General features: G+C 50.1%; 1 protein-coding gene across 1 annotated transcript in view; it reads right to left on the reverse strand.

Annotated features, from left to right (window-relative positions):
- The window catches only part of PAX8 (paired box 8), a 74,305-nt gene that overhangs the window by 23,257 nt on the left and 27,760 nt on the right, over positions 1-23,288 (reverse strand). Inside the window, exon 2 of the mRNA XM_054575579.1 lies at positions 793-958. Within this exon, the coding sequence (XP_054431554.1) occupies positions 793-958 (166 nt within the window). The remainder of the gene's footprint in view (positions 1-792; positions 959-23,288) is intronic.

Raw genomic sequence — 23,288 nt, forward strand, 5'->3', positions numbered from 1 at the left:
CTTCCTCATGAAGTCTGAAATCCTGCCCTGCCTGTATCTCTGGTCATGTCCAGCTCCTTAAGCTGAGACTTTGCTCCCAGAGTCTCCCTGCCTCCCTTCCTTTCATCCCCAACTGGCTCCTTGTTCTAGAAACTCTCTGGTCTCCTCTGCCATGAAAAAACTTCCACTCTTTAAATTCTGTCTGCTGCCACCATCCAGGGACCACCTCCTTTCTGGGCTACTCAGCCTATCCTGGGTCCCCTCTCCTGACCCCAGAAGGGGCCACACTCTTTCCTGACCACTTTCGTCAGGAGGCCAGAGCTTCCCATGGTTTAGTGACAGGCCCTCTGCCTCTTTAAACCAAAGCTCCTCTCAAATATGCCCACCCACCTATTCAAACACACATTTATTGAGGAAGGGGGGCAGGTACCTTGAGCTGACTCAAAGCTCCCAACCATCTGCCTCAGGGACAATTCTAACAGGAGTGGTTTTCCAGACCAGGTTACATGGCTACATCAGCCTAGACAGGGCTTTGCTGCTCCTGGTTTCTCCTGAACCTTTGCTTGGTGGTTCTCAGCTCTGGTTTTAGAACATGAGAGTCATTTGAAGGGCCTGAATAATATCAAACTGGGGTCCTTCCCCTAAAGTTCTGCTTTAATGGCCAGGGGCTTGGGCCTAGGCCTCAATTTTTTTTTTAAGGTTCCCCAGGTGACTCTAATGTGCTGGGTCCCTGGGAGGGAGCGTGACTGTGAAGTTGGCAGGTGCAGAGGCCAGCCGTTTGGGAAGGTGGTGTGTGGTGAATTTCGTGCTTACCTGCCAAGGATCTTGCTGACACAGCCATGGCTGACGCGGAGCTGTCGGGAGATGTCGCACGGCCTCACGCCCTGGTGGGCCAGGTCCACGATGCGCTGACGCACCACTTCTGGCAGGGGTCTGCCGTTCACAAAGGCCCCTCCCAGCTGGTTCAGCCCTCCATGGCCTGAGAAGAAAATAGTCCCGGTACAGTTGTCACGGCCAAGCAGGGTAGCCCGGTTCACTCTGAGCCCACCCACCACTTCAAGCACACGTTATTGCATGCCTCCTAGGTGGCAGGCACTGTACCAGGCCCTGAGGATGCCAAAGTGAATAAGGCAGACGTGACCTCTGTTTTTGCCTCACGAGGTTTATGCAAGTGGGGGTCTAGACTGCCAACAGCCCGTTAACACACCGCATGGTCACTGCTGTGGCTGGGGACGTGCAGAAGGTATGGAACCACTGGAGAGGACCAGCCTCAGGCTCAGGGGACCACAGGAGGGCTCCTGGAGAAGTCTAAGCTGAGGCTGAAGATAAAAGTGTTAGCTGCGTGAGGGGAAAAAGGACACCATTCCAGGTGGTGGAGCTCCAGGCGAAGGCTGAGACGTGGGAAGGGGTTTGCCTGTTAGCCTGATCAGCTCCCTAGAGCTTGTGGGGCTCATGTCGGGGCTGCAAGCTCCAGTTTTCTGATGAGGGCCCTGGGCTTCAAGAGTTTCCATGGCTTGATTCATATGACTTAAGTGACTCAGCTTGTATGAGGAGGAGCCAAGACACAAGCAAGGGCTAAGGTTCCCACCATGCTTCCTGACATGGGCCCAGTGGCCAGAAACGACCCGAGAAGCCAGGCCTTGGCCCTGTAGTCTGGTTCTGAGGGGGCCACAGCCTGGGCATGAAGACATCTTTTCTCTCCAGGGCAGGATGTGGTGACCAGCTGTGAGGGCAGAGCCCTGCGGGTGGCTGTCGGGGGAGCAGGCAGGCGAGGAGGAGAGCAGAGCCAGGCCTTCGGGGTGAGCCCGTTAAGGACTATTTATGGCCGAGGTGGGAAGTGCCTCTGCTGGGCACACCGTGCCCATTACCACCCACTGACTTAGCACATTCAGAACTACTGTGCAACGTCTCCTCAGGGGCCCAAGCTGTCTTCAGCACAACAGTCAACGTTCAAAAAAAAAAAAAAAAATAAAAAGGCCAAAAGCCTCTGTCCTGGGCACTGAGTCAGGAGGAAAAGCCTGTTGGTCAAACACCCGGCAGGAGGGACATGATGACCCATTTTCCCGGTGAGCTTGGGTACAACTTGCAACCTTCCCATTCCAGGCAACTTGACCCCAAATGCTTTTCCACCACAGCTGGGAAGGAATCTGGAGGGCATCAGGGCTTCCCAGAAGGTGGAGGAGTGGCCCAGTCCACCCCTGAGCCCATTCCACTGGCTCCTCACGGGCCACAGCCCCTCCCTGGAGAATGGCTGCAGCCTAGGGATCCTCATTCCCACCTGGTGGCCTTCTGTTCTTTGGGGTCCAGACACTGAACACAAGGGGGCGCCAGATGGCCACTCAAACCTAGACAAGCCCTTGAGCGTCCAGCTCTGTTCCCATTTTCCAGAACTTAGGCTCTTGGGTGGCCAGGCTTAGGTGTTTGTGCTAGAACTTCTGTATCTGGAAATGAGACTTCCTGCAGATGGGGTTCTTCATCCTTAGACAGGCAACAGGTTTTAAAAAAAACAAACCCCACTTTTGGGTGGCATGGATTAGGTATTTTGACTTAAAAAATGTACGCTGTTTCTCCATTGAAGCTGTGTAAATTATTGTCTTTGATCTTCTTGAAGGGCTGACCAGGATCCTTAGAACCCCAAGGCCCCCAGGACCCCTCCTGAAAGGTTATTCACTAGGTCAGCCAGCATGGGTGTGAAGGGAAAAGTAAGTTCTTCAAATTCTGAATTCTCTGGAGCTTTATTTTATTTTACTGGTTTCTGAGTGACTTTGTGTTACTATTCAGAGAGCTGGGCCAATTCCTGCATTGGACTTTACCTGTTTTTATTTTATCATTTGAGAAAGTTGGGCTGTGTTTCAACCTTCAGTGTTTTTTGTCAATTGAATGGAGCTAAATAGAACCCATTACTGCACCTGCTGCTAACCTATAGCAGCTATTGTAAAAAGATGGGGAGGGGGTGAGAATCGAGAAGTGTATGTTTAGCTGAAAATCTTGGTATAAGGATCAAGTTTTTCTAATTTTTAATATTGATATGGTTGCACGTTATGGCCCGAGCTCGACCCTAAGACTGGGGCAGTGGTATCCAAACTCAAGTGTGCATCTGAATCAATCAGGGGGCTTGTTAAAACAGAATTCTGAGCACAGTGTCTTGAATTTCTGAATCAGCAGGACTGGGACGGAACCAAGAACCTGTGTTTGTAAAGAGTTTTCAGATGGGGCTGTGCTGCTGGTCTGGAGTGATGTGTGGCAAACCACTGGGCAATGGCTGGTAAAGAAAAGCTAAGAGAATAACTAACTACTTGTACACCTCCTACCCCAGCCCCACCTTCTTCTAGAATAATAATTCCTACTGTTTTTATATTAGCTCCCATTTCTTCTTTTTCTCAACACATATGTGCCCAGTACCCACCATGAATAAGGTACAAAGCCTTATGGGTACCGCCTTGAGCAAGATGAGAAACCAGGCTCTTGAGGAGTGATGCACTCTAAGGAAGAAGTGTTTTGAGAGAGGTAGTCCAGGTGCTATGGGGCCTGTGGGTGGTTGGAAGGAAGTTGTAGGGAGGGGTGACCAGGAGGTAACCAGGTGAAGACATTTCCACAGAAGAAAAGTCCATGCACAAGGTCTTAGTGCTCTTGAGAATAAGACTCGCTGCAGCTGTGGGACGGGCAGGAAGGAGGGCTTGGGAGGAGCCCGCTGGCTGCGGATGGAGATGGCCCCTCTGGTTTGAGGTTTGGAGCAGAGCCCCTGTAGTGGAAGGACGTTCGTCCTTCCTGTGTCCGGTGCGGGGGAGTGGACTCCTTTGGGTGAGTCACACCAAACGCCCAGAGGTGGGTGCAGCCTTCCTGCACTGAAGGGCTGGGACACCCACTGCGCTGACCACCTTTGTGCGTGGCTGTGGACAGGCGGGCTTTGAGTCTGGAAGCTAAAAATGAGTGGGAGCTCTGGACTGGGCCCGGAGGGAGGTGTGGACCAGAAAGAGGCTTGAAGCTTCCGAAACAAAGGCCTTTTGCATGGTCTGGAGGGTCGTGGGCACGGAATGGCGAGTGTGGAGGAGGAAGACTAGATGCCTGGCTGGACATAGCAGGTTCTGGGTGTGAAAGTCCTCAGACAATAGAATGCTAACTTTCCGGGGCTGGAGAGGATTTATTCTACAGTGAGGGTATTTGGAGGTTTGCAAAGTGCTAGCAAAGTGCAAAGTGCTAGGCCTGCTGTCCAAAAATGTATTCTTTGGAAAAGTGACCACTTGGGGAATTCTTAGGACTCTCTTCTTTTTAAAAAAATTTGTCAATTACAACTTACAGTATTCAGCATTATTCTGTATTAGTTTCAGATGTACAGTATAATAGTTAGACAATCATGTACTTTCCAGAGTGGTCCCCCCTGATATTTCAAGTATGCACCTGGCCCCATACATAGTTATAATATTACTGACTACATTCCCTATGCTGTAGTTTACATCCATGTGATTATTCTCTAACTACCAATTTGAAGATTAAGAAGCACAGATTAGGACTTTCTTTGGTAATTTCTTCACCCCTTACAGGCTCTGAGGAGTAGGGATGGTAGAAGGAAAAGAGAGGCTCATTGCCCAAAATTCTTGTTACAGGCACTGACACCTGGCCCTTAGGATGCAGGCCTGACTGCATTGCACAGTGACCTTATCTGTTTATGTGGCTTTACATGTTCTGCTCTTATATACCTAGCACCTGTCACGAAAGTTTCATTAATGCTTCAGTAAAATACACATGATAGACAAATGCTTCACAAATGTGAGGGGCACTTTGGTGGTTGTTGAGGGCGTTCCCCACCCTGGGTCCCACACGCAGTTACTTTCCTCTGGTACCTGCTGTCCCATTTCTCACACCTCCGCCCAACCCTAAAGTGACAATGGTACAATGTCTTGTTCTGTGAAAATTTCCATTTAACTACCTTAGAGTTTTTGCTTTAGCCCCAAAGAGTGTTGTGGTGAGAGTTTGAGCCTTGGCAAGACTATAATGGCAGGGGGTGTTCTTTAAATCATGCTGTGCCCACAACCCTCCAGCAAGGCATGGCGGTGCCCATGCTACCCCGGAGCTCAGCCCGGTGGTGTTGTCTCTGCAGCACGCTCACTTGCAGGCTGTGATCTCCCACTGTGACCTGCCAGCTGTTCCCCTTGGCTTGGTTCCTTTCTGGAATAAGCCGTGTTCCAACCTCTCGTTCCACCTTCCACCCCAACTCCACACCGGGGATCACTCCCGCACCCATGGTGTGGTGCCACATAGGCCCTCCGACGAGGACAAAGGGGCTGGAATGCTGAGGGAGCACCTGCATCTGGCTGCACCCCCAACCAGCTGTGTGGCTCTTGACCTTGTCTCTGTGCTTGTCTCTCTGCTCTGAAGGGAACCAAGAGGAGGCTCAGCCGTTTCTTGCTTCCCCCTTGCCATCTGTCTGTTCTGGAACTGTATTCCATAAACTCTCCTCCTTCCTCTGTTATATCATTTACCTCTCCCCTTTGACTAGGTCCTTCCCCTGGACTTACAAACACAATTAAATCCACCTATGCTTACTCCCCAGCCCCTGCCCACAACATACAATTGCACAAAAAGAAGGCCCTTCCCTCGACTATAAAATGTTTGCTTCCTATCATTTTCAACCAGATTTCTCAAAAAAGTCTTCTCACTTGCTGTTCCTGCTTCCTTAGTTTGCTCTCTTGCTGTCCAGCTGTCCCCTCAGGCTGAGCCAGGGTTCAACACGAGATGGTGGAGGTAGAGGTTCTGTGTCCTTCCTCTTGAGGAGGTCCCCATGCCGTGCTCTCTTCTGGTTCTTTATATCTTTAGACGTGCTTGTGGTTTCTTATTAATGAGGTTCTCTTCCCTCATTTGTCCCATTATATCTATCTTTTTTCTAGGTTTCTCTCAAATCCCCGTGTTGCGCTCACTCCGCACAGGCGTTCTCAGGGACCCCACCCACTCCCATTGTTTTACCCGCTACCCGTGTACCAATGCACTGCGCGCATCCCGAGTGTCTCTGCCCAGATCTTTACCCCACTTTTATATTCAACTTCCTACTGGAAACCTCCCCTACAGCTGTCTTGTGTGTTCCCTCTACCTGGAAGTCTTCTCATCCCTCTTACCTAGTCAACTCCTACCCACCCTGAGCAGTTCAGCACAGGGTCAGTTCCTCCAGGTGGCTCTGCTTTGCCCCACAGAACAGGCTAAGGCTTCTGTTGAGATCTTCCCATAGCACCCCTTCCCTTTCTTGAATGGCTTCCTTACTCACATTTTAAATTTTACGTTTATTTGCATGATTATATGTATGCGTAGTAACTGTCTTCCACCATACCAAAAGCTTCATGAGGGTAGGACCATGTCTATTTTGTTCATCATTAAATTATAGTAGGTGTTCAGTAGATATATGCCACATGAATTAATGAACTGCCTTTGGCTTCCATTCTCTCCATACAGAGTACTCATCAAACCATGAAGTTTTTACCTCCTATTTACCTAACCAGTCCTGCCCAGGCATCCCCAGCACGAATACATCCACATGTTCATTTATCCACTTGACACATGGCTATTGAGCATCTATCTATCAGTTGCCAAGCATTTTACTAGAACTGATGACACGGGATTGATCCTGCTTTGTGAAGCTTCTAGTGTAGGAATACTGAAATGCATACATAAATGTACAATTATTGTTTGGATAGGTGCTAAGAAGGACGCAGCAGGGCACAGCATTAAAGAATAATGTGGGAGAAGAGAGATGGAATTTGTTCCAGGTTACCAAAGGAAAGCTAAGTGACATACACTCTGGGGCAAAGGGGAGTAGGGGTTAACTTGCTGGTCTCTGAACCCTTAGCTGGGAGAAGGACATGTGAAACCCAAGCCTGTCTGTGTCACTCCCATGTTTAAGAAAACTTCTGGGGCATGTCCCCATCACCTGCATGGTGAAGTCTAAGCTACTAAATGTGGAGGGAAGTGCCCACAGGAGCTCACCCTGGCTTACCTCCTTTTCTACCTGTCTGAGGTTTAAATTTGATGCTCTAGCCATAGAGGACTACTGTTCTTCTTCTATAGCATCTGAATCCTCCCATGTCCTTGTTTATGCTATCCTCTGGGCCAGAGTGCCCTTTCCTTACCTTTTCCTGATAGATTCATACTCATACCTGAGTTAATTCAGGAAGCTACCGCCTACAGAAAGGCCTCCACATTTCCTGCTTTTTGTCTCTGGTCCTTTCTTTTAAATGTGCCAGCAGGACGGGGTGTGTTTACACTGGCTGTGTCCTGCTTCATACACGGGGTACCCATCGATAGGGGATGTGGCTGCTTTATCTGTGAAACCCTAATATCTAGTATAATGCATAGTGGGTACCCAGTAAATGCCGAGTGAGCAAATTATAGAGTGAAGGAAGGAAGAAAAGGAAGCACAGAGGGAGGAAAGCAGGTCCAAAGCAAGCTCAGTGGAGCCTGTGCATTATTTGTCCTGAGCAGAACTCTGTCTTCCAAAGGCATACACTGTTAGATATGAGTTGTTTGAAGAGGATGGTGCAGATATCACAGCCAGGAAGAGATGTTTGCCCTCCTGCAGGAGCCCCAGGGACAACTGCACAGGCCTTTCTGTTGGCTCTTCCATCAAGCGTTCAAAGTCCACTTTTAATGTATCAGGCTCAGGCCGTGGGGATGAGCCTTATGGTTCCCCAGGCAGGGCCCTTCACTGCAGCCCAAGAGGCCCCAGGTGGTGCAGCCACGAGGACCAGCTCAGGGCCCAGCCATCCACACACTGAAGTCCTGGCCAGTCCGAGGACCTCCGGAGGCCCTGGGAACAGTAGGCCCAGAAGTCTGGTTCCTTAGATGCTCTTCCTTATATCAGCCCAGTGAGTGGCAGGTGAGCATGGTTCTTCCATCCCCAGTGGGGAGACGGAACCAGTGGGGGGCACAGGCAGGCAGACAAAGGTGAACAAAGAGGCTTCCTCTGGATTAGCTTCTAGCTGGGAAAGAACCAAACTGGGCTGGATTTTAGCAGTGTTGGACTTAAAAGAAGAGGAAAGAGGGGAAGGAGGAAGGGAGCGAGACTATTGTTATTATTCAGTCCCTTCTTCCATGAATCGATGCTCAGGAATAACACCTGTAGTCAGGTGGTAGGAGGTGCTTAGTCTGGAGCCAGGTGAGCAAGACAGACACATCTTTTCTTTGAATTCCCCGAAACAGCCATTAAGGAGGTAGCACATTAATCCCACTTTACAGATGAGGAGATGAGAAGAAGATATGGCTCATAACTTGCCCAAGGCTGCCTCATTACAAAGGGGCAGAATGGAGAGTGCAGCTGAGGCCCAGGCTTAGCTCCTTCCACAGACTTGCCTGGGCCACGTGGCTATTCCAGGACAGTCAGCCCCTTCTCTATCAGCGAATGTGACTTCACGTTACCACCAAGCATGGGCACTTTCCAAAACCCACTTCAAAATTCTTGCCAGGTTTTCATTTTGTTGGGTCCTAGTTTTATGATTTTATGGTTTTCTTTAGTCAGAGAACAAACCTAATTCCATTATATTTCCCCTCCCTGTCGGTTTGTGCCCCTCCACTCTTTATTCCCATGCCCCCTCCCCCTAGCCTTTGCTGGGGGGTTTTATTCTTCTGTCCTCAGTCTCTCCAGGTGCCTCGCTTCCATTTCCATCCCTGCTGATCGTCCTACTCCCCCTTCTCATCTCCTCCCAGCCCCTTCCCTGCCCCCGTCCTATTTGGTCAAATGTGGCAGCCCCTCCCACCAGTCTCCCATCCATTCACCCTGAGAGCTCTCTTCTCTCTGCCACCGCTCCTTTGGCCTGTCCCCTCCCTGCATCGTCTTTATTGCCTGCATGACTGCTCAGGTTCCTTATCCCATCTTCCCCTCAAAGGCATTCACAGCTCGCTGTTATTCTTGTATTAGCATTGAACCCATTAAAGCTAATTTGTTTGCCCTAATCTCCATTTATTTTTCCCTAGTTGATATTAGATTTCCCTTTCTATTGCTCCAGCATGATTTTCTCTTTGTCTTCCTAATGGTCTGCCCCCCTCTCTTCCTCTATTAATCTGGTTGGCTTCACTGCTTGGTTTCAAGGCCTTTCTCTGCCTCCCCCAGCCCTTAGATTAACCCTGTCCCCTCCCTCTCAGGACATCTTATGCCCAGTGGATTGCTGAGGATGGAGCTGCTGCAAATGTCAATAGACCTGTAAGCTCCCTAAGAACAACGCTGCTTGGGGAGAGGCCCTGCTTTGGGAGGACACCTCAGGAACACAGGCAGGGAGAGCTCAAGGCAAGTGGGACACACATGGCTGCTCTGATCCCTGAAGAGTCACCAAGGCCAAGGGCTCCTTGGCTAGTTCCCATTTGGGGCTGTCTCAAAGATTCTGGAGGCCCCTGCAAGCTATTTCAGGTTCTATAAATTAGAGATTGGCCACTTACTCCCTTTAACTAAAATTAGATACCGTCTCTCCTCTATCCCTATTTCCCTAACTAGAGACACAGTCCCTCCCCTTCCTGAAGAGGCGAATGTGGTTACTCCTCACCCTGTACTCTTGTCCGCGTGTTCCCCAGAACAGAAGCCTTCTTGGACCAGCTCTCAGGAACCTCCACCATTCCTACTGTCTCCTCACCGACTGCCCTGTCCAGCCCCCGATCTGAGTCTCAATATTAAGGCCTTGCTCTAGGCCAGCGCTCTGCCTGTCTCCCAGATGCCTGGCTCCTTGAGGGCAGGGGCAGCATCCTATCTGACTGCATAAGCTTGGCTTCCGGAGAGGAGGGCCATGCTTTCCGCCTGAGCAGCTACCAGAATCACCCAGGGTGTTCAGACACTTTCTACCTCTGGTCAGATCAACCAGAATCTCTAGGCACGGTGTCCCCAAATATGTATTTTTAAAAAGTTATTCTGATGATTGCTGAATTTACAACCTCTCAGTAGATGGTCAATACATATATACTGAAAGTAGTAATTAATTGACTAAACATGAACTTCCAGTGCTTGCTGGAGGTCCACTAGGGGTCATTCTCCTTGGCTCCTTCCCACTGAGCTTCTAGATGACCCCAGACTCCGGGCCCCATGCAGCCAGAACCTCAGTGAGGGCGCCAGGGCCCCTGCACTTGGGAGAGCTGCCGGTGAGCGAGGCCGGTGTGCCAGCACTGCTGTGCCGGGAGCCTGCAAGTCCACTCCCTCTGGGGTCAGGGGCCTGTGGATATTAATGCTGTTCACTAAAAAAAAATAATAATAATAATAAATGGGTCTTTGTTAAAGCAATTTTCAGTTCATTAGATTTCAGTTCAATGAGCACCCACTCTGTGTCTAATAATATTCCAGGCTGTGTGTTGGGGGCAGGGGAAGTGGCTTCTGAGTAGAAGACATGGTCCTTGCCCTTGAGAGATGTACATGTTAATAACCCCTGATATGTTGTAGAACCTGAGAGTTTCTAAATCCACTCACATGCACCATCTCCTGCAGTTCTTCCTACAACCCTCAGGAATACCGGTGGTGTGTATGAGTGTGTGTGTGCCTGTGTGCATGTCCCTGTGGTGTGTGGGGTGCAGAGCCCTCAGAGCAGGGGTTGGGGCTGGCCATCCTGAGGAGTGAAGCAGCAAAGAACAAATGAAGAAGAACCACTGTTTCAAGCCTGACATACTGAGCAAAATCTGTGACGAAGTGCCTATCTGTGATTTCCACACCTGTCGCCGGTGGATTCCCAGAACCGTAGCAAAGTGGATTATACTCTCTGAAAGTCACTTGCCACTGCCTAAGGAAACTAGAGGGAACAGAAGGGAACAGATATAGCCTGAAGGTTGTGGTTTAAGGGGAGGAAACTAGAGTGCTGAGAACTAGGAGGCAGGGGTTCTGCCCATGCTGACCTTGCCTATCTGTGCTTTAGTTTCCACATTTGGCTTAAGGGGAGCAGGTGATCTTTACTGTCCTGCAGTCCTAACATCTGCAATGCCAGGACAGCCCTCAGGCCAGGAACAGAAGGGGTACAGAGAGCTCTGTGGGGGGACCTTAGACAGTTTCTCCACACAGACAACTGCCAGGAGTGGCCTGAGCTCACTCAGAAGAAAAGGGAGAGCAGCACACAGTGGGCCTATGGGCAGCCACGTAACCTGCGTGATGCTCTGGTTAACACAGTGTTGAGATACACATACACCAGAGTTGTGGGGCACATCTGAGAGTGTCCCTGGCCAGGAAGGGAGACGGCCCATCTACTGTTACAGATTCATTTCATGGCTGAGCCAGGACAGCGCTCACACTTTCTGACCTAGGTCCCTGTTCATGCCTCATCAAGAGGCCCTTTGGGACCATAGTGCCATCTTGGCTGGGGTTACCTTGGCAGATAGTGAAGGAAGAAGGTGGTGAGGACTGGGCAGAATGGGTTCTAGACCACGACATGCCCTGGGTTGTCTGGCTCTCTTACCAAGTTTTTTGCTTGCCATTTTTATTATCTTTGGTGGTAAACCCAGACATGATGCTCTCTTCTTGTGGGTCCTGGGTTTGGGAAGCAGGTCTCTTCCTCTGTGGGCACACGGGGGTGGGCACAACAGGGAAGGCTCTAGAGACCGTGTGTCAGCTTCTCCTCCTCTCTCTGTCAGTTCCATAGTGGGGTTTCCATGGCTAGTGTCACTCGGACCCACGCCCACTAAAGTCTGAGTCAGGGCTGGGTGGGAGGCTGAGCTAAACCAAGAACATGCAACACTCAGACTTCTGTAGGTTGAACTGTGTCCCCCAGATTCCATATGTTGAAATCCTAGCCCCCAGTACATCAGAATGTGACTTGTTTGAAAATAGGGTCCTCGCAAATAATCAAGTTAATATGAGGTTATTAGGATAGGCTCTAATCCCATTAATGCCATGTGACTGTGTCCTTATAAAAAGGTGAAATTTGGAGGGAGGGAGGGAGGGAATGCCAAGAAAAGACTGAAGTTTACTGCCATAGTCAAGGATCAAGAAGCCAGAAAACCACCAGAAGCTACGGGAGGGAGTGTGGAACAGATTCTCTCTCACAGCTTCAGAAGGAACCAATCCTGCCTCACCTTGATCTTAGACTTCCAGCCTGTAGAACCTTGAGAAAATAAATTTCTGGTGTTGAAACCCTCAGTTTGCAGTTTGTGGTATCTTGTTATGGCAGCACTAGGAAACTGATGTGCAGATAAACAGGGCTCTAACTCTGAATTGGACACAGCATGTTTGGGGGGCCCCTGGGCTCCTCTCCTGGGGTTATCTGGCTGCCCCTCCAAGTGACTTTTCAGTATAAGGCAGGCTCAGGCGGTCGGGCCATGAGCAAATGCTTCCTAACACAAGTGCGCCTGCCTCTCTGAAATTACTACCCTACCCACAGAGCCAGCCTGGTGTCTACTCCTGACCCCTCCATCATGCAGAAGATTCTTCTTTAATGCAAGAGCATCCACATAGCAGCACAGCAAACATTTCCCCTAGGCTGGGCTCCCCAAGACCACCAGGACTTCTAGGTTTCTCCTCTCTTCAGGAAGTTTTTGGGGACTTAGTCTAAAGCTGGTAATGAATTCACCTAATATTTATAGAGCTCTTTCAAAGTGCTGTCAGGTAAGTGATTCTTAAATTTAGTTCAATTCCACACATATCAACTGGGCCTTGGCTTTCACCCTAGTCCCTTGTGTATGACACACACACACCAACACACACGGGGACATGGTCTCACACACACACAGTACTCATCCCTAAGACATGAACACACCATGAAGAAGCCTTTACAAAGTATGTGTCTGCAGAACACTGTTCTAGCTCTGTTGGTGATAAGAAAAGAAGGCCAGAGAAGCCCTGCTCACAGAGACCCCAAAAGATGAGGCCGTGAAATTACAGGAGCAATTGATGAATCTGGGTTGAGTCCACAGCTGCTGAGAAGGTTTCCATAATGAGCATTGTAGGGGAAGTGAGGTCCAAGATATTAGAGAATCTTCTCTGTTCTGTGGGTCAACTCTGGTCAGTTTAGACAGGAGGTCACTGGCCTGTGACCTCCCTGTTCTTGCAACCTATGGTTGGGAGCCTGAGTACAGGAATTCCAAAGGGCAGCCACACCTCCCCACCCCACCCCCCACCCTGGCCTCCCACTTAACTTACAGGACATGGGTGGTCCTGGGGCCCCTACAGAGGCCTCTTTTTCAGATGAGGCTCAGGGATAGTCAGTCATTTGCATAGGTCTCTCATTTGCCCAGTGTCAGATCTGCTAGCGATGCTCAGTCTCCGGGGTTCATGGTGGCTCTTCCCAAATGGGGAGAGATCACCAAGTGCATAGGCAGGAACAGGATTTGTCTGTTCTAGAATCTGCCCTCTTGCTCCCCTAAGAATGGCAACAGTGAAGGCACGTATCTGGGGGCTGTCACCAGCTGGCTTCTCCACGCAGATCATGAGAGTGCTTTCTGTAACATTCTGCCTTCACTCAGAATTCCCAGGAGCTCTGCCTTGGGCTCCAGTCCTCCTCGGGCAGCCCTGTGAACATGCCTCTGTTCACTAAGTCCTGCTGGACAGGTGAGTGTGAACCTGTCTCAGGGGCACGCGTGCCATGCTACTTGCAGCACCAAAATGAACGTATTATTACAAACTATGTGGTGTCATCACGAATGCTTTGTACATTTGATCAACTAGTATTTATGTAAATTGCATAAATCAAACAGTTTCCTGGGCAGAGATGCTTGTTGATATAATGAAACTGAACAATAGTGGCAAGATAAAGTACATTTGTGGATTGAAACACTTTTGAGTGAAAGGTGTAATTTTGTGCCCTGGCTGGTGGTTCAGTCAGTTGAAGCATCGTCCCATACACCAAAAGGTTGTGGGTTCAATCACCAGTTGAGGCACATATGGGGTGGGGTGGGGTGGGGTGGGGGGTGGGGGGATAGGGTGGGCGGTGGGGGATGGGAGCAACTGATCAATGTTTCTCTCTCACATCGATGTCTCTCCTCTCAAATCAATAAGCATATCCTCAGGTGAGGATTTTTTTTAAAGGTGTAATTTTGTTTACTTAATGGCTACTACCTCATATATTTCTTAGAATCTCAGGTCTGATTGAGCAGCACATTGCGGTTTCCGCCGTGTTGAGCTACTGTTCTGTGGTGGTCTTTGCAGAGCACTGTGCATCACTGTCCAGGTGCCTGTCTCCTGACCAGTGTCAGGACAGCTGGTGTTGGTGTGAGGCCAGCATTGCCCGATGTCCACACAGTGGCCATAGTCACCAGCCCTGTGAAATGATGGGATCCACACGCCTGCGTCAGAGGTAGCCCAAGCATTTCTATCATGGAGCATCCACACTGCCTCATTCAAGAAAGACACACATGGTACATGGCATGTGTGTCGGACCCTTAAGGCACTCACTGGCTTCATGGCGTTGTAAGGACACACACAGGAAAGGTGGGCTGCTGGACCTGGGTCTCCTGTTATTCAGCGTCCTTTGCCTATCGCACCTTAAGCAGTCGCTCCTCTCATTTTCAGATTCCCTGGTACAAATCTGGAGCCATGACACCTCTCTTCAAGATTACCTCTGAAGATCCTGTCACCCCGAAGTCCCCTTTCCAGCCACCTTTCTTAGCTTGTTACATCACTACAAACCACCACAGACTGGGTGGCTTACACAGCAGACATTTATTTCTCACGGTTCTGGAAGGTAGAAGACCAAGATCAGGGTGCCAGTGTGGTCAGGGTCTCCTCCTGGTTTGCAGACAGTCACCTTCCCGCTGTGTCCTCACACGGTCTTTCCTCAGTGAGTGTACCCAGAAACAGAGAGTTCTGCGGTCTCTTCCATCACAGGGCCCCACCCCTATGACCTCATCTAACCCCAGTCACCTCCCAAAGGCTCCACCTCCAAACACCATCAGGTTGGGGGTTAAGGGTTACAACACGTGAGTTTGGCGGGGGAACACAGACATTCAGCCCATAACACCACCCACAGAAATCATGATTTATTTTTCTCCTTCTTGGTCCACTATCCAGAGACACTCATACCCCTCCCCCACCGACTCCTCCTGGCCTATTTCTCCCTGAGTGGGTGCTCAGTATGGACCCTATGCCTGGATCCCTTCCGGTTTCAAGTCAGCTCCTAAAGAAGCACCTGGTGTCCCTCAGTCTCTGCCTCCAGTCCCCCAGCACACCTGTAATTGCCCCAGGGCTCTGTCCGATCGCTCACGGCACCGGTACCAACTCTCAGTCACCCCGTTCTTACAACACGCTCTCAGTTAGTCATGCACCCTCTGGCCACACAGGCCTTGAGTTCCAACTCCAGATCACTTCAAAGGGCATCATTACACTAATATTTAGTTCAGCATGTAAATATCTACCCAGTCCTTCAGAATGGCAGGCACAGCGTTAGGCTATGGGTTACAGAACTCAGAAGGCCATGCCTCTGCCTTCGCTGACTTTCTGGAGAGAGAAAGGCTTCAGTGCAGATGGACACGAAATGTTGAGTGAGCAGGACAGAGCAGAGCGCTGAGCTGTATGGGGTGGGGGTGGGAGCCTCTCTGATCAGAGGCAGGGCTGCACCAGGGGACCTGAAGAGGGAGCAGCATGAGCAGAGATGTGGGGTCCTGGGAGAGTGTGCAGCTCCAGGGACCAGAGTCAGCTTGGGTACAGGGGACAACAGTGGAAAGACAGATGGGGTTCAGACAAACTGTGGGCTTTGACAAGAGAGAGTGCAGATGTTGATTACGACCTGCCACCGGGAAGCCTGGGTCATGTGCATTCCATGCATGAACTTCCATCCTCACGTGGGTCAACATCCCTGCTCCTTTCAGCTCTCATGCTGGAGCCAGGCACCTAACTCCTCTATCCTGGGGTTCATGTCCTCTTCCTTAAGTGGACCAGTCATGATAACAATCTGTGGGAGCTGGAGGATTGGCTGTATCAAAATGATCTTGCTTCTCTTTGTTTCCAGCCCTGTTCAGGAGAATCTCAGCCTGGTGATTTTCCAAAATAATCTTAGAATCCTGCCTGTACTTCCTTTCAATCCAATCATTAACTGGCATTTGCCAGCAAACCACTGGTGTATAATCCAAGAAGCTTCCTTCCTTACTTCCTGACCCTATTTCCCACCATTTCTGTATGCAAACTCACGTTCCAGCCAACTAGTCTTTGTTTCCAAACTCACCGTGCACATTCCCACCTCCAGCCTTTGCCCATTCAGTGACAGTGCCTGGAACACCATCCCCACTCCCACCCCATGACAAAGCTCGGGTGAGTGCCACCTCCTTAACCGGAACTCTCACTGACACCCTCACCTGTTGGGGCCGTCCCATTTGACTTCCTTCTGCACCGTGTCTACCCCCTCACTGGGCAAGCAGGTCCAATTACCCACCAGTGGGACTTATCTTCTCACACTGAAGTCCCACCTCAGAGGTGGGCAGAGTAAGAGCGGTGGTTCTTGCTCTGTCCCCAGCACTTTACACAAATCCCAAATGCAGTGACGACTACACAAATATCTATGGTGGTGGTTTTCACATAATTCTACAACAACATGTTTTATTGTTTGCCAGTTAACCTAGCTTGTACATTCAAGTTTTGAAGTTTTCCTAACATGAAGCACACTGATCCTTTCACATACATCTTGCTGGCCTGGGCTCAGGTGCAGGGTGGTGAGGACGGGCAGCAGTGACCACCGAAAGGTCCGACCCAACAGGGGACCTTTCTGGAGGACACTGGGTATCAGTTTGACAAGTGGTTGGTTGGATTTAGAGCATCTGTGAGGACCAGCATGTTGGGAATAAAACTCCCCAAACAATATCTGGCATAGAGTAGATATGTAGTAGGAGTAGATATGTAGTAGCCCTCCTAGGGCTCTGTTAGCAAACCAAGGGCCTGGAATCAGCACCTTCACAAGCTCCCGGCGATTCTGCTGCTGGTCAGCATTTGAGAACCACCAACCTAAGTCAGGCCCCCAAAGCCCAACCAGAAATCTTTCCTGTGTGGAGTTCCATGCGGGCCCTCTGGGATGATGGCCCTTCTCCCTGCAGAGCACCCCGCCTCAAAGACTTCCAGGAGTGGATCTGATGCAGATGCTGACACAGCCCCAGGTCTGCTCCTCACTGGCCATTTAACCTTCAAATTGTCATATAAAATGGGGCTCAAACTGCCAGCCCCAGCAGGCATCCAGGGTACATAATATAAGGAGGCCCTTACTCTCAGGCCTGCCCTGCCCTTGCATGAGCTCACAAGTGAGAGCCTCCTAAGTTATGCAGCCTGGGTTCCACTGTGCCTACGGTAGTCTCAGTCTTGGCTATATGTGTGAGTGTGTATGTGTGTCTCTGTACAATGTGTGTCTATGTGTATATGTGTATGTGTGAGTGTATCTCTGTTGTGGGTGTGTGTCTTTGTGCATTGTGTGTGGGTGTATGCGTGAGTGTATGCATGTGCATCTGTGTGTGTACAAGCTACACCAGTTCACATCAGCAAAGGCTCCTTTTCACCCCACTGGGTGGTGCTCACTCAGAACAGGCTGCAGTCAGTACTCCCTCGGCTCAGGCCAGCCTTCAGTCTACCCCGCGCCCTCTCTGAAAAGCAGCGTGGGTCAGGAGAAACCCTGGCTGTCAGCTCTTGCTCTGTCTGCAACCTGTGGGGTCTGGGCAAGGCATGCCTCTCTGGGTCTCCATTTCCTTGTCTTGTAGCCCTTCTAGCCTGGACCAACTCTGGGTCCAGGTGGACCATGGGTGTAACAGGAATCCATGAAGCTCCTGCAAGGTGTGAGGCACAGCCTTCCAGGCATTCTGGCAGCTCAAGTGTACACAGTGAGAGACACAGAGCTAAATGTTCCTATACCAAGTAGAGGGCAAAATGGGCCAAAAAATGAAGTGCTGGGAGCCATGGGGAGTGGGGAGGAGGAAAGAGGTTAAAGAAGGCCTTAGCTTGGAGAGTGCCAGGATGTGGGGAGCCTGTGACTCAGCATTTCACAAATATGAGCTCAATTAGTCCTCAGAAGCCCACAGAGGCAGAAGCCATGAGTCCACTTCCCTGGTGAGGTCACACAGGTGTGAGTGTTGGATGGGGATGCAAAACCAAGTGTGTCATACTCTAAAGGCTCAGCCAACAAGGGGGACAGACAAGCTCCCTGGCCTGAAGAAAGGCACCATTGACATGGAAAAGTGATGAACACACACAAACAATAGAAGGCTGTGCACAATTGTGTCTACACTGCAGTACAGACAGTGATTTCCAGGAAGGTGGGGACAGGGAGCAGTGTGGGCAGGGGCACGGTGTGCTCCTGGCCTCAGATCTCTCAGAAAGATGGACACCTTCCAGCCAACAGGATCAGCAAGGCCCTGAGGACAGCAAATGAGTCGTTGTCAGCAGGACTCCTGAGAGCCGGTCCCACCTGCAAAAGGGTGTGCCTGAGGCCCAATTAGGGGCACCAGTCCAGTCAATTCTGTGGCCAGCAGGAGCAGGGAACATGGAATCTTCCTCGTATGGACAATGTCATGTCATCACAAAATATGAGGACTGGAAGGGCCCAGGCCTTGTCATGTTGTCAAGGAGGCAGGAGGCCCAGGGGGTCGTCCTACAGTGTGCAAATCTGAAGGCACAGGGGTTAAGCACTGGAGTGATCAGCAAATATCTTGGTTTGGCAGAAGCGGGCCTGTCTCCATGGCATTTGCACCTATAGCTCTGCAGTGTTTTGTAGGAGCTTGCCAGTCACCCTGGATCCAGAGCCTGTGGAGACCACTGTGGCTGACCTTGCAGGCTCACGCTGCCTTTCTGGAACAGTGAGCGCTCCAGGGTCCACCAGGCTCAAGGCCAGATGAGGTTTATTTGATATTGGCGATGGTGTAGTTGTACTGGGTGACCATTCAGATAAATGACTTTGGTGTGACCACCAACCAGGGTGTTAGTTTCCAGTCTTGTCCCCCCACTGACTTGTTTGGTCTGATTCTTTCCCCACCTGATGGTGCTCTGTCTGCCTGAGAGGGAACCCCAGGACTCCAGCGCTCGGCCCTGAGGGAGCCTCTCACCTGTCATCTACCTCAGCTCCCTGGCAGCAAATGCCGCTATGGCTGCTGTGGCACCTGCCCTCAGTGGGCGCTCTGTCAAACCAAATTAAACCACTGGCCTCAGATTCCAGCTGGCTCCGAGCTTGAGTCTGGTGCCTCTCTTGTTCTGACACTCTCCCCCATAGCCTTGTTCCTTCCCCTGGTTCCCACCTTGAAGTCACAGCAAGGCACCGAGGGTGAGTCAGGGGACCACCCCATTCTTCGCACCTCCTTTTTGACAGTACTCAGAGCTATCTTGCTGTTGAAGTACAAAACAGAGTAGGGACCAGGGATCTGGGGCTCAGCTAATCACAGACCTTTAAAGGTCAACCAGAGTTTGCTATCATGCCAAAGCTGGATTACTATTACACAAAGTAGGAAAATAAAAGACAGTGGGCAGGGAAGGGGGGAGAAGAAGACAGAAGATTAGTGAATTTTCATTTAAAAAAAATAAACATATGGTTCTATGTCAGTTAAGAACAAGCCTTCCTGCGGTCCTGTTTTAGCTATACACAGAGAGCTGCACACCCCCTTTGGCTCATCTTTCCTCCAAGACCAATTCTACTAAAGCCCTAGAATGTTCTGGATTCCAACATGAAGTCCACAAAGAGCCCCTTCTATCACCGGCCTGGTGCTTCCCCTACAACTGGGCGTTCTGGCGAAGTAAGACAAAGAGTGCTTTTCCAGACTGGGCGCTGGTAGCTGCTGATCAGGGCCGCGGGCTCTGAAGCAGCACTTCCCACATGTCCTTTCATTTAGTCCTCACTGCCTGGGCGGGGAGCCTTTTGTCTACATAGAACATCGAAATGTCTATCCTAAAATTTAACTGAAACAAAGTTTCAGCACTGGGTTTCAAGTTTTTCATGCAAAATTTCAAAGAAAATATTACGAAAATGTGAGGTTTGGGCATCTGCCCTGGAGGATCTTCAGACTGTTCTCCCCGATGACCACTGTATGGAGGGGGAAATGTCTTCAGTAGCTGCTCTGCACCAGGTAAGGATCCTGGTCTAATTCTCAGTACTTCTCAGAAGCCCTGAACTGTCCACGTGTTTTATACAGAAACACAGTTGACTTGTCTCAGGTCACACAGGGAGAAAGAAGCAAGGTCAGGTCAAGGTCAAGACCTCCCATGCCAGCCCCCCCACAGCTCCAACCCCCGCCCCCACCACCACAGAGATGGGAAGATTGCCACTGGGCCTGCTTCACAGTGGCTTCAAAAGTCCCCCTCTTGAGTCCTCACACGCGGAGTTTATCCTGGAATAATGGTTCTGCTGTCCTCCTGGAGAAGCTGAGAAATCACACACACAGAGGGCCCTGGGTTTGTACAAGTACACCGTTCCCATGATGACGGCAGATTAAGCTGTTTCTCTCTCAGAAGCATCACCCAGGCAGCTCCCTGACCTCTCCGCTGTGCTGGTCTGACAGCGACAATATGTCCCAGGGGACTAATCAGCACTAAGTACTTAGGTCACTCCAAGGCCACTTAGGAGAACAGTGCAAAAGACAAAGCTGATGAGCCTTGAGGCCGAAGATGGGAGAAAGAAATGAGTTAAGAGAAGGGAGGAAAGAAATTTCTTTTTCTCAGGTTGTCTGCTTGAAGAGTTTTCATCTGAGAAATGCCACCAGCCCAATCTGTACAGCAAAAAAATGAAATATTAAAATTAAATCCCTTTCCTGCCAATGTTACACTAGAGTCACACAACTGGGCTTTGAACCCAAGTGAAGGGACCCTGAGGAAACAGCAGAGGGACTGAGTCTAAATTTGGAGAACTGGGATCCGGCACCTCGAGTGCCCCCCTCTTGCTGCCCAGGGGGCAGGGGGCCTGGAGACAGCCCTGACTTCAGGGACAGGTCTTCCCAGTAACCCTGAAGTTCATTTCATCACTCCCACTGGACCATTAGTTGGTGACATGGACCCACAGGGAGGCCAAGTGTGGATTGGAGATGCCTGGGAGTAAGTGTATTTTTTGGCCTGTGATTTATTCAGGTGCCCATGGATAGCTCCTTTTTTTTTTTTTTTTTTTTTTTTTTTTTGTGGCAGGGGTGGGAAAACATAGCAGCCCTGTGGGGTATGTATCCAAAGAAAGCTCCCTCTCTCTGCCTTCCCTATTGGTTGACCATTTCCTTTCTCCTCACAGGGACCTGCAGGAGTGATGTCCAGATAGAGACCACTTCTCCCATTTTGCAGAGAGGAAGACTGAGAACTACGCTGGAAAGGGGGCTATTTTAATTGAACTGGGCAGTTGAGGACACTGATGAGGAATACAGGCTCGGAAACCGAGGGCACTGCCTGTCACCCCTGCTGTTGCACAGGCCCTTGTGCCCTCTCATCAAGGGCTCTGGCCCGAGTTCTCAGTGGAGTTGCTGGTGCAATCCATCTGGTGCCACAGGGAATTGTGATGAGCTGGGCTTTGGGAAGAGGACAATGGAAAGAGGAGTTGGAGTCGTGTCAGCCTGGCTGAGCAGCAGTTCCCTCCTCTTCTGTAAAAGTGTCAGGAACAATTCCTACCTGGGAGAGTCCTGAATCCCATACCTACAGCAGCCTCACAGAAAACAATCAGACTTCCATTTGTTGAGGGCTCCCTAGTGCCAGGGCACACTCAGTTCTTTCTTTGGATATAAAAGTGGCTTTGGTAGAGCTGGAGCAGCAGGGGGCTGGCTGCGCTGAACCTTCACCATCTTGGCATCTTAAGTGGCATTCACGGTGATGGAAGGATGCTCAGGAACCAATACAGAAACAGGACCCAAAAACCTCACAGGAAGAAGACTTCTAGGGAAGGGGCTGCAGTCACTGTAAAGCCTGGGCTCAGTGATGTGAGTTGCACATGTAAAACAGAAACTGCCCCGTGAAGATTGTTTCGGTGTGTGGTCGATGTAAGAAACATTTGCTTATCATGTCCCCACATGGCTGGGGAAGGGGTCTGGAAGTGCTTTCAGAAACCCAAACAGGCTTATCAGCCCCAACTCTGGACCTGAGAACATAATTACAGACTCTCAAAGTCCTACATAAAAGTGCGTGGCCAGAGACACATAGGGAAAGGTGGGTGTCTCTGGCCAACCCTGACCCTGAGACTCAACCCAGGGTCACTGACCATGAGCTGGATGAGCTGGGATTGGCCTGGGAGAGTGGTCAAGGATGGAGACCCTTGGACTGAGGCACTCTGAACCTCTCCCCCCAAAAGAAACCCAGACCCTTGGCTGAAAACAGTCACTGCGCATCCCCAGGCAGAACAGCTGGGCTAAGGCGATTCACTGTGAACCCAGAAAGAATCACTTCCCCAAGTATGGGGCTCATTCTTCCCTCTTTAGAGGGTGTTTTACACCCTCAAGGTCTATCTCGGAAGGGAGTGGGGGCTGAGAGACTCAGCCTTTCCCCAAGGCTCAACTAAAACAAAAGCAAAGCGCAGTCTTGAATGGGGGTGTTTTCCCTTTCCCCCTCCTTTTAAAAACACCTTTTTCTTCCTAAATGAAATTGTTTCCTTTACCCTTTGGCTCCTCGTGTTCTCAGAAGCACAGAGCTCAAAGCTCCCTCTGTGCAACTGGAAGCTTGGCACCTCTTGGACTGATAAATACGGCAGCTTTAAAATGCTTAGAACTGAAGACAGACCAACTGTGGCGAGAGAGCGTAAATACATCCCTGCACAGTCACGCAGAGCAAGCTCCTCCTGAGATTACAAATCGCAGTTGGTGCCTGAGCTGGGAAAAGGCTGGTGCAGGCTGGGAAGGGGGAGGGGGGTGCACAGCCACGGAGCAGCCCCTCTGCCTCAGGTAGTTGTGCCCCAGAGCGGAGGAGCCATCTAGAAGTCCCCTCAGGACCCGGTGTGGATGTCTCTAAGCATGGCTGGCTCTGCCAACATGTCCCCCCACTGGTTTCACACTTGGAAATGTCCCAAGATAAGAGGGGTGGCTTTATTCTTCTCCTCTTACAGGGGCTCCTCTCCCTACCCCCAGTCTGTGTGCAGGTGAAATTCACCACTTACAGAACTAGGAGTTTTTGCAAAATAGAATGGGATCACTTCATAATTTGATATGAATATTTGAGAAACTTTTCCTATGAAAAATAGGTACTTTAAACACACTCACAACCACACACACACACACATTGTTTTTATGAGAGCCAATTAATAAATGCTAATTCATTCAGGCATATCTCCACTGAATTACTGTTTCATTTAATTGCAGGGGAATTTTCCATTACTAAGCTTTCCCTTGCTGATTTTTTTTTGGCGTTATTTATATATTTTTCAGTTTCACTAATAGTGAGGTTGGTATGTGATATTATCTGCTGTTTGTGCATCTTAAATTTCTTTTTCATCTAACATGTTTCCTCATTCTTGCAGCTCCAC

This window comes from Pteronotus mesoamericanus, unplaced genomic scaffold (genome assembly GCF_021234165.1).
Source record: "Pteronotus mesoamericanus isolate MK-2021 breed Mesoamerican mustached bat unplaced genomic scaffold, CSHL_Meso_final contig_311, whole genome shotgun sequence".
Taxonomy (NCBI): domain Eukaryota; kingdom Metazoa; phylum Chordata; class Mammalia; order Chiroptera; family Mormoopidae; genus Pteronotus; species Pteronotus mesoamericanus.